Source organism: Glycine soja, chromosome 1 (assembly GCF_004193775.1).
Source record: "Glycine soja cultivar W05 chromosome 1, ASM419377v2, whole genome shotgun sequence".
Taxonomy (NCBI): Eukaryota; Viridiplantae; Streptophyta; class Magnoliopsida; order Fabales; family Fabaceae; genus Glycine; species Glycine soja.
Genome location: NC_041002.1, coordinates 53,167,835 through 53,183,728, shown reverse-complemented (window position 1 = coordinate 53,183,728; position 15,894 = coordinate 53,167,835). Strand labels below are relative to the sequence as shown.

The window sequence follows — 15,894 nt, the reverse complement described above, 5'->3', positions numbered from 1 at the left end:
TTTATTCCCAAGGACAAGGACTTAAATAATTTATACATAGACCCCACCAACTGCTGTTATCAGATGTTGTATTCTTCCAGTGATTTTATGGTCCATTTATCTTTAGGAAGACATGATCTCACTGTGAGAAGCAACTGACCCACCTAATTTTATGATATCGTGTGTGAATGTGAAAATGCTCTGGGTGATATTTACACCCTTGATTCGCGATTCATTATTAATATTGTGCGAAAGGTAGATGATTTCCGTTCCTATCTTTCTCCTTGATCGCAGATAATAGTACATAATGAATTTTATAGGGCTGTTATTACAACTTTACAGAATTATTTTCAGCAAGATGCTGTGAAACTTAAATATGAGAGAACAAAATAAAAATCCATTCTAGCGTGTTAAAAAAAAAATCCCTTGATATGCTGATATCTGGGATTCTCAACTGATTTATGCAAGATTGATAGGAAGAATTATGATTCTTGCTTGGACTGCCAATGTTAAATTTAGTTTATTATTCTTGTATTACAACATTATTACTGCCACTCACCGGCTAGACAGCAATCCAACTCTACAATTATATTAAATTTTCATCACACTTTACAATATAGTTCGCACCAAAGGATCATGATCATTACTCATACAATCTAAATGGTATCACATAAATGAAGCAAAAAACTTGGAAAGACTAATCCTGTATTTTCAAACCCCTGAATCTAAGGAAGAACCTTTAGTCTGCACACCAAGAACTACCAATGGCCTCAGGAAATGGAGTGGCGTCGATTCTTATTTGGTTTTGTGCGACCTTTGGGAAAAGGCAAGACACCATCGGCACGCACAAAAGGAGAAAGCCTCCCAAGTTTTTTGGACACTGAACTCATGAATGATCTTCGAGGCAAAGGAGGCTTATCAGCAGAAGGTGAAGCACTTACAGCAGGACTATTAACCGTTGACTTAAGCGTGGAATTTTCGATCTCTTTTAATCTCATTTTCAGTTTCACTAACTCTAATTTCAGGTCTTCATTTTCTCTTCGTAAGGTGGAGAGCTCATTTGAAACTGGATGAAGATCAGTGGAGTATACGTTCAGTTTGGAATCAACCGAAGATTCCCCACTTCTACTGCCATTCATGGCATTGCGAAGTCGTTGCTGTTCATAATAGAGAACTTGAACCACTGTCTGGACAGGTAGCCGGTCATTTTGAGCGGCATGCGCACATGCCTCTCGCGATAACTTCTGACAGTCCATCACGCTGCAAACTTTCTTTCTGTCCATGTCACTTAGAGCAGGATGAGCCTGAGAATCAGCAGTAATTCAAAATAAACTCAGGTGTAAAAAATTCTATATCAAAATAGTAGCTAATGATAATACTGTTTAGTCCTTGAATTTGATGATAATACTGTTATAAATCCAATTGCGTAATGTAGCAAATGAACTATGATAAGGTTAGATCTAAAGCCAATTCAACTTGATGAATAGTGTGTTTGGATAATACACAAAAATAAATTCTACCTTACAAAATCATGGTGATGCCACGAAAAAGTAGAAGTAACTACACAATGAAAAATAATTGATTTTCACACCATGAAACTAGTCCAAAAACACTAGAAGCCTGTGAGAATACTCTGTAGGAGAGGAGAAATTATTACATGGTACAAGACTACCACATGTTCATGGTCTAAGATTAGTATTTAGACAGCATGGAACTGAATATTCCAATTAACAAAAAGGTTAACAAAACTTAATTATGTGTCATGTGAAGATTGTCTAGATCATGATAATCTCAAATTATGTAATAATTTCTCGTAGGAGACAGGTATTTAATCTTGGTTAGTGAATTGTGTGTGTTAATTCTGTTGTTCAAATAAGAGGTATCAACAATACAAAAACTAAATTATCAAATCTGTGGTATGATTAATTTGATATATAAAAAGGATTGCAGTCTGCACCTTAAGAAAGATGTCTATGGCTCTATACATCCCATCTTCTGTTGGCCTTGACTGTTCAGGAATTAATTCTGCCAAACTGGTGAACTTTGTAACGGCTAAATTTCGGTCGGTGGCTATTTCAGCAATGTAGTTTTCCATTAGCTTTCCAACCCGCTCCATATCACTCTGTGGAGGAGAAAAGTATTCATCATCTGCATTGAAGACCAAGTGGTTTCCCGTTTGAGATTCAAGGTAATTAGACATTATCCTATGCACTGTATCCACGTCAAACAATGTGTCCCCAGTGAAAGAGTAGGAAGGAATGAGAAGATCATCTAAAACAGCTTGTCCTAACTGCATGCCCATCCTCTTCTCCAAGTCAAGCCTGCAAGCAACTGTTGTCTCAAGATATATTGCTGCCCGAAGCAGCATAGAAAGGAAGCTTACTGACATTGAATTCTTCTCCCTTGGCAAAAGGCTCACTATTGTCTCTAAAACAACCCTTTTTTCATGCTCTTGTCGCGGCTCAATCTTCTTCCTTGCCTTTCCAAATACATCCTGTTCCTCAAAAAAAAAAAGAAAAAAGGGAGAGATGAGAGTTAAGGACTGAATCCATGAATCCATAAAATCATATTTACTTTTAATATTTCCGTCTTTTTAGAGAGGGAACTCACCAAACCTCGTAGAGATTTCTGTGCATAGAGCATTAGAATGGGGCCAATTGCATACTGTTTAAACCCTCTTGCCATCATTGCAATTATGACTCTTTGGAAAATGTCAATTCTAAGCACAGTTAAATCTTCAGCCCACCAGTCAACTACTGGTCTCTGGTTTGATGCCATGGAAGACACTACTCCCACAGAACCACTCTCACTTCTTGCAGATGAACAGAATTGGCTTTCTTTGCATGCTATAAATGCAATGGCATCTATGCATCTACTCACCAACTTTGCTCTCTCTGCTATTGCAAGGAGATTCTCTGACATATGTAAAACAGACACAGCCCCTGCAATGGTCTTTAGTGCCACTTCATTCAAGTAAGCATCGGTCCTTCCCATCAAGTTTCCAACTGAATAGTCCTCTGTCATCTCAAGATACTCGGCCACACAGCACAGCGTAGCTATGTTTTCAACGTTTATTTCGAAGTTTATCCCATAGCAGAACTTTGCTGCTAGTTCAAATGCTTCTGCTCCACCAGGAACATCAGGGAGCTCAATGAATGAAACGTCAGCATCATTAGATTCTGAGACGAGTTTCCTAATGTATCCACACTTGGAGACTAATGGAAACTGCAATTACAGTAGGAGATGTGTAAGAGAATTCAATATTAATTGATGGCCAGCATAACAATAACAATTTTATACACTAAAATATTGCGTTCATTTACTTTTCTTGCTTCCTAATTCAAGTCCTATTTTTAGGCAAACAAAAAAAGGCTGGTAACAAGTAAATAGTTGATCGAGATGTTCACGTTAAAGAACACATTTGCCAGAAACTCTAAAAGTTCGGTATGAACCTGAGTTTAATGAGCTTTACAACGTGTCAACAAAAATTAACAAGAGTAAGAAATCGTTAGTTTGTTCTGTGTGAACTCAAGAACCAAGTGAGCTCTAAGCGTGAACAACTAACAAGAGTAAGAAATCGTTAGTTTGCTCCTGTGCTCTTGAATTATTCTGAGACTAGTCATTAAGTTTGATATATGTACCAAAGAGTCGTGTTTCAATTGGTTAGCTACCTTATGTAACGAAAAGGAAGCTTCCCCAACTTGAACGTTGACATCACTTGGAATCTCCTGAGAAAAAATCCTGTAATTAAGTAGTTCAACTCGTGTGTTTCAGTTAAGCTATCCAACAGAAGGTAGCAACGTACACAAGAAAAGCAGGTTGGGTACATTTGACATAAAAGCCACCAAAGCATTAGTTTCACTCAGAGGACAAGAAGCATACCATTCACTTGTTCTCTTCATGGCACTAGAAAGAAGCTCCTTCTTCTTCAGAGACAAGTCACTACCAGCAGGTACGGTTTTCTCTTGACCACGATCCATCATAGCTGACACAGATTTCTAGCTCACGCACGATGCTTTTTTCTATATTACAGTTGATGGTTTAGCAGAAAAAGAAATGAACAGATTGAATCAGTAATTGTATAGGCTCGAGGTAATCTTTTATATTTGTGGATTCCTCGTACATTTTCTACAAGCAAAGGAGTACTGAAGGCTAGGGAAGAGGTATTTATTTATCCTTTGGAACTTTTATGTTTTTTTTTTTTTTCAAATAAGAACTTCAACGCTGAACTTGGAAAATGTTGTGGAATAATGAGGATAGAGTTAGAACCTGAACCTCAAATCAGTTTCCAAGCAACGTTAATCCAACGAATGATCAGCCTAGTGAATTCCCAAAACAAGGTCTTCTTTCGTGAATAAGAAAAGCAAGTCTATAAGGGTAGAATAAGGAAATATGAGGGGTAGTATCGACATTATGAAAAAGGAAGAGGGGCAAATTCGAAGTGATGAAGATGTAGTTGATGGTGTGTGGTGTGTGCTTAGGGAGTTTGTGTGGAAAGGATGAGATCGTTGCATGTTGATTGGCGTCTAACGCCGTTTGTTTCCACATGGGAAGTTGAATTTCTTTCTTATTCCCGTCCACAAACTGCAAAGGTGCCTGGCTCGTTTTTGAATTTCGTAAAATTATACTTTTAGCCTCCCTATTACCTTTTTTCTACAACCAACAATTTAATTTGATTTATATATATATATTAATTATTTTTAATATTTCTTATATTATTATTTACTGCCACTATAATGTTTTAAAATTAGTAGAAAAGCATTTTTTAAAGTATAGAAAGTAAATTAACAATTACTGTTATATTTAAAGATAAAAACAATTATTTTAAATTTTCACCTTTAATTGTGACCATTATTTTCAGTATAGTTTTTACAATTTGTTATGTATTAATTCTAATAAGCAATCATAAAAATGATAATTGTTCTCCCCAAAATCTAATTACACTGAGAGCTGATTCAAACTCAAAAGCAGCTCATTTTTTTAGGTATAGTAATGGTAGAAGTGCCTCATTCGTTTATGAAGTTGCTATGCATACTGATGTATATTAAGTGGCCTAATCTATTTATCTATCTATCTCTATTACATGTAATGTAATGTAAGTGCTAAAGACGTGAACTGTGCAAGTTGCTCAAGTTCTTTGTTTGACAGTAAAAAAGACTAGGAGTCTCAGGAAGCTGACCCTCCCTCACGTAAGAATACTTCTTTTTGGGCCTATCATGACAATATGGATAGCTTTGGGCTGACCTAAGCCATTCCTGGAAGGGAAACAATAATGAAAATTAATCGTGACTAAATTGAAAATAGATAAATATATCAAAATAATTTTTTATGTAGAACAAATTAAAAACAAATCTTATATGATCTAAAAATATATTTAATTTTGAAAATTTTATCGTACACTGTACATTATATAATTTCAATGAATTTAACGAATAATTTCACATTTAAATTTAAGTATTAATAAATCAACTGGGTTTTTAATTAAATAAATCGACTGAACATGTATCAATGGATACGTAAACAAAATCAAAATAAAAATGTAACAATGGTTTCAATTTGAATTGTGTTCTGCCCAACTTTCGCTATGGCTATATGTTTTTATGTAGTGCTATGTTATAAAATCATAATGAAAACAAGCAAGATTTATGTCAAGTCCCTTGATAATCTGGTTGTTCTTTTTTTTGCACATGGTCAACTGATTTTTTATGCTCGAATCTTTGAGTCGGATTAGGAGATCGAGCTTGGTATTCTAACTATAAACTTGGTCCAAATGCAACAGGATACACACTCATATTTCCTAAAAATCAGTTTTTAAAATTTATTTTATAAAACAATTCTTAAAAACTAGAAACACAATCAAACACACTCTAAATCTTGAGTATCTGGCACAAAAGAATGACTAGATTTTTAATTTCTAATACATTCTTTCCTTTCTTTTCTCTCCCAATCTAATAAACAAACGTAGCATTAGAAGGTTGTACGAATTAAGATTTTACAGTCAATCACTCCCCCAAAATAGATTTTAAGGCATAATTTGTGTATTTGAACTCCAAATTTAAATATTTCGTTTTACTCTTGCACATGCTAAAATTTCATAGTAAACTATTCATACTAAATATTTGCATTCATAAGTGACAACTAAATTTGTACACATAGTCTTCTTTCTCGTAAATTCGACTTTAATTTATTGTATTTTAAGAAATTACTTATCACCGTTTGATTTTTTTAATTTAAAAAATATGAACACAAAAATAGGTGATAAATATGTTTATTAATAAGTATGATTAAAGATTAAATATTATCTATTTAGGATTTAGGGTTTAGATATACAGATATAACTAAAGCAACCGTATGCATATAGATTTGGGTACGTATGATATTTATCCAGAAAAAATATGTGTTGGCAAGTAGATAATCAACATATATAGCAATCAACTTGGGGAGATGGTATATCCACAGCCAGTCCCATAATCACCTCTTTTCCATAAGAAACTACGGTTTCTGTGCTTTTTGTTTATTAATTATACTTTTTACTGTGTTAATTTCCGTGGGTGCTAGGATGTCTTCTACAATAATTGGTGCTCTCGGTAATAATAGAATATTGCTTTCGTACAGATAAGAGTCATAATTTAGGTTCGTGTTTTCACATCATGTATGAAAAGGGACCCTTTTAGAATGCAGACTAATCATCAGAATCTTGATTTATATCAATTCATATAAGAGTGGTTTCTCTATCTAACCTCTATGTTTTTTGAATTGGAGGACATACATATAATGGACATCCATCAATTAGAGACTGCCCCATTGCTATATGCTTTCGTTTTCAATCAATCCATGCCCTCTACTACTTCGGCAACCACTCTCCAACAAATTAAAATCAAAACATTTATGACCTGTATGCATGGCTTTAAGAGATCTTGATTCATGGTAGGTAGACGTAGATCCAAAATGGTGAATGACATTTCGTTCATTCTAATCCAAACTTAACATTTGATTCCCTTTGATATGGTTTTTTATGGGGTGAAGTTGGAAGACAAAGGCGCAATAACCCCTGTGGGCAATCATGTTTGCCAACCAGCCAGCACTATAGATGTGATACACATATATATATTCTTGACAGATCATCAGGTGTATAAGCGAATAATTTCCAAAATGGTGATAATTTTGATCCTAATATATTCTTCAGATCACCCTTGTAATGGCTTTTAAATTAATCTGGAGCCATAAGTCTTTCTTTTTCCTTTTTTTTCATTCACTTATGGTATATATATATATATATATGAACAAGTTTCTCAGTTCTCAATAAGCATTTATGAAAGAAAAAATAATAAGATAAAAAATAATTAAGTTTTTCGAATAAATTAAAATCAGTTTATTTACGATTTAAAAATCAGTTTTTGAAAAAAATAAATGAGACTTTTAATAAACATTGAAAACACAAAAATATATTAATGTATAGGGAAATTAATTCATTTTTTTATCTTATAAATATTTATTAAGAAGTTTATTAAAAGAAATCTTACTCTAACTAGCTAGGAAACGGCTAGAAAATCAAATCTGCTCAGTATTAAGAGAAAATAGTCATGGGAGACATGAGAAACTGTTCCATAGCACGTGGGATGCGAGCAAATTGTTCAACCTTAACCACAAAATCGAAAAGACAAATAGAAGGAAAAATTAGTGGAAAAGATAGGTTGCACTCATCTGTTTGATTGATTGATTCAAACAGATTTGTTCCATTATATTTGGCAATTCGCATCAGTTAACTCGGACATTTGGGTCTTGATGAAAATTCAGACAAAACCAACAATGAATGGATTATAACATTCTTGATGTCAATTAGTAATTGAGAAAAAAATTTAAGTTTTATAAAATGCATTTCAATCGGGCCTATTTCAATTTTTAAAGATTATGTTATGAAATGAGGCTAGAAGTTAATTAATTCTAAAACGTTGACGAAATGGTCAAAATTTTGATATTAAATTTGAAATCAAAGTCAAGATTGTCATGTTTGAAGATGCCAAGATAGTTATGTTTTGGAAGAGATGAATTTGAGATAAGAGTTTGAGTAAAAAGGAAGTTGATTACAGTTATAGTTAATATTATATATTCAAGACAGATATTTGTCATTTAGTCTGTCACTGTATTTGGTTCCTTTGGACGGTATCTGGTTCTGTATCTTTTAGTGCTAGAGTCTTTCACATCTTGTGATTTGCTCTTTGCACCTTTATTAATAAAATTCTTTGTTGGCCTTTAAAAAAAAAAAGACATCAGATATCAAAGTCTTATTGAGTCAATTTGTTTAACATTTGTCTATATAAGATTTTTTAACCATTAGATACAAAAACCTATAAATAATAAAAATGTGTTCATCGTTTGTTATGGAAACACTTACGTACACCAATACATAATAATAACTATCACACTTCAAGATGCCTACTGATTTAATGAGTCGATTGTATGCTTTCAATTACTTTTGTCAATAAAGTCTTTACTTTTTTAGTCATTTATATTGCTTTCTAATTTACATTCATGCAAATTAAATATAATTCACAGGTAAGTCACTTTCCATTTCACATTTATTCTTTTTCCTCTCGCTTCTTTTAATTTAGTCTTAAAATTTATGTGTTTACATTTCGAGCAAGTTTTGTTAGAAGTAATTTTCTGAGGATATGCTTTTTATCTTTAATCCAATGGATTTTAAGCATAAGCAATACAATCATAAAAACATGCATATTTCAAGAACACCTCGTTCTTGCGCACATATGATTTACATCATGATGAATTACTAAGGATAGGATAAATACATGGATTTATCGTGGATTCTTAATGTAAGCATTCTTCAACAACTATCGTAGAATCTTTTCGATGATTAATCTCGAACACGAACAGAAAAAATAGTTGGCTTATAGTTTTTCTCAACAAAATCTCAGTTCCAAATGAGATTTTAAAATGAATTCATAAGTAGTGATTACATTTAATGACACGTACACAATCTTATATTGGTTATTATTTTCTTCTCATACCTTTTGATGTTCAAGATATTAGACATAAATTAAGAAATATTTAATAGAACTAAAAATTATTATATTTAAATTAAAATATCTTTATTTAATACTTTAATATTTGATACTTGTATCATGAATATTAAATAATGTTATATTTGAAAAAAAATATTAATTAAACTTTAAAATCCTAAAACATCAATTGTTTTTGAAAAAATATAGAAAACTAAAACATAAAAAAATATAAAAGAAGATGATAAAATTTATTAAAAAAAATACAACAAATGTAAGTCTCACATTTTATTTCAGGGTTCACATGATTTTATAATTTTTTTTAAAAAAATTAATCAATAAAAAATATATGTTAAAGAGTATTTTTCATAGCACCCCTCATATCATATATTCTTCAAAAAGTATAATTTTTTAAATAATTATACATTAATAATACAACTTCTTAACTTAACAAATATATTTTATATATACAGAGTATTGTATTGATATTGATATTATTTATCTTAAAATATATCATATAATATTATAAGTATATCTTTTTAAAAATTTATCATTTAATTTAAATTAATATATTATGCTAAGAATCATATCACATGTGATTCGAAAAAAAAAATCGCATTAACATATTTTTTCGGGTTTTAATGGGATTGAGTATCATTAGGGTTCACAAAATTAACCTATCAAGTATCAAGAATTCAAACGGATAAAGAGATGAGTAAATCCGTCTCAATAAGTCCCACAAGGCACAAACACTCATAAAAATGAAATCTAGCAAAGTATCGGGTGTGGCACACTGGCAAGCTGCTTCACCTTATCCAACTAAACCCTGTCATCTATGGTGTTGTGAAAGTGTGAAAGCCAGGAATCAACCATCTTAATGTTGGCATAACCCGAACAACATTTCCTACCACAGTCACCCTCATCCGCTAATGGAACTCTCTTCCTCCTTTATATTCTCCCCTAAACCATGCTCATTCCCGCCACCTAACTACTCCCTCTCCCCCTTGATCAGAAACAGAAACCCCAATTTCCGAATTCTCGCGGTGGCCTTAGAGCCCCAACAGCAACAAGACTTCCCCAGCGGGAACAGTCCTCAGCGACTCCTCAAGGAACTCGCCGAACGCAAGAAAGCAACTTCCCCCAAAAAAGGACCCCCGAGGAGGTTCATTCTAAGGCCCCCAATAGACGACAACAAATTAGCAGAAAGGTTTCTCAGCAGCCCACAACTTTGTCTCAAATTGTTTCCCTTGTTGAGTTCGTGTTTGCCTTCGTCGCGCCTCAACAATGCGGATAAATTGTGGATTGACGAGTACTTGCTCGAAGCGAAGCAAGCTCTGGGGTACTCCCTCGAGCCCTCGGAGACGCTCGGGGACGATAACCCCGCGAAGCAGTTCGACACACTGCTGTACTTGGCGTTCCAGCACCCGTCGTGCGAGAGGACGAAGGCGCGGCACGTGCGGTCGGGGCATTCGAGGTTGTCTTTTCTGGGACAGTACGTGCTCGAGTTGGCGCTGACGGAGTTTTTCTTGCAGAGGTATCCGAGGGAGTCGCCGGGTCCGATGAGGGAGAGAGTGTTTGGGTTGATAGGGAAGAGGAGCTTGCCCAAGTGGATTAAAGCTGCTAGCTTGCACAATTTGATATTTACGTTTGATGATATGGATAAGATCATGAGGAGGGAGAAGGAAGGTCCTGTCAAGTAAGTTCTAACTTTTATTCTCCTCTCCTGAGATAAGGTTTTGTCACCAAGTTAGCCTTTCGTTTGTTTATAATTTGAAATCATGGCTGTGCAATTGTGCTAGTGATATATAGTAAATAATACTTAATACTCTCTGCCAATCTGGAATTGTGTTATTTCTGCTAAGAGCCATCCCGTTGCCAGAATTCCATTTACTTATGGTATGTCCATGTACGGCAACAACAAAAAAGCCTTATCCCACTAGGTGATCGGCTACATGGATCACACGACATCATTCAGTATGGTTTTCAGAAATATTATTAAGTCTAAGATCTCCTTTGATGATATTCTCCAACATCCATGTATGGCAATGAAATAAAAATAGAAAATAACAATATGACTCTATGACCATTTTCATGTGTCTGGTCAAATTGAGTTGATTTATTAGGTTAACGGTTGACATGTGTATTTCTTGTCATGAATTAAGATTATATTGTTATTTGCTTTTAAGTTTGTTAACTGGGTTTTCTGTTTCCTCTCTTGGTATTCTTTTGAGTGATGCTTAAACATACATACAATATGTCATACTCGTATGTATGTGCTTGGGATGCAGAAGAATGGAGAATTCAGATTTGAAAATCATGTTGATGTTGTATTGGCTTCAAGCAGAACAAGTGACTGAAATGTAGAGTGATGTGAATCCTTGTATGCTTAGGTGTCATTTCCTTTTCAAGTCGAAGATGTTTGATGATTAATGAATCAAAATAATAAGATGCTTTGGCTAGTTCACTGTCTAAAAGGATGTAGGAAAGAGAAAGGAATTTTTTTGAAGATTTAGGCCTTTTTGTTTACTGTTTTTTGAAAAAAGAATTCTGTTTTCTAAAATTGAAAAATTAAAAAAACTTAATGAGTGAAAAGAGAGGTGGACTCATGCTTACAGTTTCAACATTTGAAAAGGATTCACCCTTACGGTTTCAGAACTCCAGCACTACTTTCTTCTACTACAAAGAGCAGGGGCTAGTAATGTGTGTCACAGTTCTCTCAGTCGTATACAGATATCTCTCAACTGTATACTGTTTTTCAGCTGCTTGACTGTCAAAACTCCATTGCCCACAACCTTTACAATCAACTCTAGGTAAACAGGTGGATTTGCAACAAAGAAAACTCAATTGAACAAAGCACTCAAGGAAAATATAAGAGGGTGAGAAAACATCTCTTGGTTTCTATTTTTTGGTTTTTAAAACTTTGATTTGAAAACATTTTTCAAAATTTAATAGATTTTGGATGAGAAATTGATTGCTGAGTAGTGTGGAATTGTTTTTGAAACAAAATTTTTGGAAGGGAATTAAACAGACCCTTGCCTTTCTGCTTGAGAAGGGATAAATAGAAGCATAAAAGACTAGTTTGTCCACTTCCTCACGTTTTTTTATTGGTTTATGATAGAACCATTTTAATTAATGAAGTTGGTCTCTGTCTAATCTATTTGTGAAATGAATTGTTCACTACATTCTCAAATTTGTTATTCTATGCACGTGCAGGTCAGTATTTTGGGCTTTGTTTGGGGCTATCTATCTTTGTTTTGGTATGCCAGAAGTGTATCGTGTTCTTTTTGAAGTCTTCGGAATGGATCCAGATGCCGAAGATTGCCAGCCCAAATTGCGTAGACAACTTGAAGATGTGGATTATGTATCTGCTGAGTTTGAAGGCAAGCTAAGCTGGCAAGATATCGTTGCATATAAGGCAAGCTATACATGTCTTCTGCTAAAGTAATATTTACTTTTTTGAAAAAAAAAGCTTACAAAGATCTATATATCATGCACATGGCTCAGACTTAATTTATTTCTGTTAGAAGTTCAGCTGGGTTTTGCTGCATTATTCAGCAATTTTTTATACAAAGTACCTGTCCTACAATAAAATACTTTAGTTTTTGATGATGACACAGAAATGATTACTGTTCTTTATTCAGCCTCCCGCAGATGCTCTGTTTGAACACCCAAGGCTATTCAGAGCTTGTGTTCCCCCAGGAATGCATCGGTTTAGGGGCAATATATGGGATTACGATACAAGACCCCATGTTATGAAAACACTTGGATATCCATTAGAAATGACAGACAGAATCCCAGAAATTACTGAAGCCAGGAACGTAGAGCTTGGACTTGGATTGCAGGTAGCTCTTCTATCACCTCTCACTCTACTTTTCCCTTTGGTGTATCAGGATATCAAAAGCACAGATCTGGCTTGATTTGTGAGGGTAGGGCAATTTAATACCTTGAATGTGTCTCTGAACAAGTGGACAAACAAGTCTTTATGCTTCTATTTATCCCTTCTCCGGCTTCACATTAGATGGCATCAAATCTGTTTAGTGATAGGGAGGGTTTGTTTGTTTGTCTGAGTTGCAGAGCTATTTAGCCTACAGTGATACTTTCAAGGTTTTTTTTAGGAAATTAGGAAGGTAAACTTAAAAGAAGCAGAAATACTAAGAACTGGCAACACATTTGATAGTTAATTGTTCTTGCTCTGGACCATTTTAATTTTACCTGGTTTATGTATTGCTTTTTACTGTATTTTGCTCATCACTGCACAACTCACTTGAGAACAAGAAAGTCCTTCCTTAAAGTTAAAACCACCCAAATAAAGACTTAGCACTTTAATAGTTCAAATAGGAATTAGCACACTAAATGTTATAACTTATAAGTTCTGATGTTGAATGTCTTATCTAATTGCAGCTTTGTTTCATGCATCCATCGAAGTTCAAATTTGAGCATCCTCGATTTTGCTATGAGAGATTAGAATACATTGGCCAAAAGATACAGGTACTATTCTGTCTGCTGTCCAAATGACAATTTGAATGAAGTTGTGGTAAGACTCTAGTTTCATTAATGGGATGTATCATATTTTATTGCTCAAGTTCTATTTACAATCTAATTTTTTTTTCATTGGATAATGTATAATTTTTTAATATTATTATTTATTATTTTCTTAAGGATTTGGTGATGGCTGAAAGATTATTGATGAAGCATTTAGATGCTCCGGGGTTGTGGCTACAAGAGAAGCACCGTCGCCTTCTTATGAACAAGTATTGTGGAAGATATTTGAGGGCCAAACATCTTCACCGGGTTATTATATTTGATGAGAAGGTTCAAGACACTTATGAGCATAACCGGAGAAAGAGAAACCCAGCCACGACAGCTGTTCAACAAGCTCTTCATGGGCTTTCGTATCTTGTTTATGGGAAACGTGATGTGAGGCGTCTGATGTTTGAGGTTTTTGACTTTGAGCAGATCCAGCCAAAAGAAGTAGTTTAAATATGGAGACAAAAAGACTGATAAAAGCTCTTTTGTTTTCCTTTATTATTTACCTCCTGTTTTCCTTTTCTATCCCCTTGATTTAAGTTTTTTTTTCATATTATCATTTGATCTGCCTGGTTGTAGGTGAATTGCAAAAATTATTATCCATGCAAAAATTATTATTAATTTGCAAACCCTCCAAACACACCACCAAATCATTTTCCCACTCAAACCACCTTATTCTCCATTTAAGTTCCCAATTCCACACTCCTTTCCTCCAATTTCCCATGTCCAATATACAACAATTCTTTTATTCCAAATTCATATACAATCTTAGAAATTTGAGTGCTAATGGCTCTTCTCCAACCCACATATCTAGTCAAAATCTAAATACACCCCCCTTTCCTACCTTTCACTCAACCAATCCCTCAAACCAAGAAGTATCTTTCACATGTCACACCACCTTACACAAATCCCTCCACTAAATGGAATTTGAGTGCTAATGGCTCTTCTCCAACCCGTGTATCTAGCTGATATTTATCAAATGTCATTGATATTTTGTTTCCATGACATAACTATGATATATTGTTTCCACAATGACAAGGGGGTTGTTGTACTTTTAAGATGCCCCAAAACATAATAAATATTCAAGGGAAAGTGTTTTGAGTTTAGATTAAAATTATGAAACTTATAAAATTGATCTACATTTTATTTTCAGTGCTCGCTTCTCTTTTCTCTTAATCCCTGAATCGTAGTACTTGGGGTATAAGTTAGGACCATCTAGGTGGAATGCATATTACAATCAGTGACATAATATTAGCAATATGTCATAAATTAAGTTTTTATAATTTATTTCATCTTATGGGGCCAATATATATATATATATATATATATATATATATATATATATATATATATATATATATATACTAGTAAATTTCTTAAACTTTGTGAGAGCAATTACTCCCATTGTTATATAAGGTGGATTCGTCTCCGATAACAATGAGAAAAAAAAATTATTAGATATGATGAATGTTACAAGTCCTTCTGAGGTCACTGCATGTTGTCCTAAGGCATTGAAATTCCATCAAATCTATTGTGCTTCCCTCCAATTCTTATCGTCTGCACGATGATTAATTACTATGTCTTCTATTGTTCTCATTTTGAATTCCTTCAAGACAATAGAAGTACCAAGGAGTCTATTCAACACAATTGGGAAATGAAAAAAAAAATTATGAGATTTTGTTACTAGAGTTCAAGAGAAAAATAAAACACCGAATTCTTGTTAAGGCTATATAATCCTTTGGTCCATAAGGATTTGTGGTGGCGACAATCACACCCACACCGAATTTTTTTTTAAATAAATTCATCAATAATAACAGGTTACATTAATTTATCTTCTATATAACATACTAATATTGGGATCTAAATCAGCCTACAATATCTTATATATACGGTACAATATATTATTTGTGAACAATATCTTATTCACGACCTATATCATATCCATATTGTACAATATATTATTTGCAGATAATATCTTATCCGTACCGTACTGTAGGACTTCATCCCCATACCCTCTACTCGCATCCCAACTTAACAACATGTAACCCAAGCAAGCCCAACGGACACCATTGTGCTCCGCTCCACTTTGCTTCAACGTTTACCTGCCCATAAAATATGAGTCTTGCACATCAGTGGTAAAGTAAGAGAAGGTGTGTGAAGTGTTTATGTCTAAAATTAATATATTGTGGTGGTCGATATTATGAAACTCATCGAAAACTTGCCATTGTGTTATGCATTGCTCCTGTATTAAGCAATTTAAGTTCACGCTGCATGAGCCCTGTAATCATGTATTGTGTGATGTAAGGATTTCTTTGGTATTTGCTTGCATGCTATGATCGCTCGTAGGATTTAGAGTCTATGTGTGAAGGAA

At 34.0% G+C, this 15,894-nt stretch overlaps 2 protein-coding genes across 5 annotated transcripts; one reads left to right on the top strand and one right to left on the bottom strand.

The window, feature by feature from the left end:
* Positions 1 to 486: 486 nt before the first annotated feature.
* Positions 487 to 4,328, bottom strand: LOC114422287 (BTB/POZ domain-containing protein SR1IP1-like). The gene is made up of 5 exons (XM_028388574.1): positions 3,862 to 4,328; positions 3,651 to 3,720; positions 2,590 to 3,204; positions 1,937 to 2,473; positions 487 to 1,283 (listed from the first exon to the last, which is right to left on the bottom strand). The coding sequence occupies exons 1-5, from the start codon at positions 3,960 to 3,962 to the stop codon at positions 750 to 752; spliced, it is 1,857 nt and encodes a 618-aa protein (XP_028244375.1). The 5' UTR covers positions 3,963 to 4,328; the 3' UTR covers positions 487 to 749.
* A 5,405-nt stretch (positions 4,329 to 9,733) lies between these two features.
* Positions 9,734 to 14,144, top strand: LOC114422263 (ribonuclease III domain-containing protein RNC1, chloroplastic-like). Of its 4 annotated transcripts, XM_028388555.1 has the most exons (6): positions 10,561 to 10,692; positions 11,650 to 11,872; positions 12,210 to 12,411; positions 12,638 to 12,838; positions 13,398 to 13,484; positions 13,656 to 14,048. In XM_028388555.1, the coding sequence occupies exons 3-6, from the start codon at positions 12,256 to 12,258 to the stop codon at positions 13,974 to 13,976; spliced, it is 765 nt and encodes a 254-aa protein (XP_028244356.1). In that variant the 5' UTR covers positions 10,561 to 10,692; positions 11,650 to 11,872; positions 12,210 to 12,255; the 3' UTR covers positions 13,977 to 14,048. The 4 variants fall into 4 exon arrangements, with proteins under 4 accessions (XP_028244348.1, XP_028244340.1, XP_028244356.1 ...); XM_028388547.1 differs by lacking the exon at positions 11,650 to 11,872 and having other exon boundaries at positions 9,734 to 10,692; positions 13,398 to 13,530; positions 13,656 to 13,715; XM_028388539.1 differs by lacking the exon at positions 11,650 to 11,872 and having other exon boundaries at positions 9,735 to 10,692; positions 13,656 to 14,144.
* Positions 14,145 to 15,894: the final 1,750 nt, after the last annotated feature.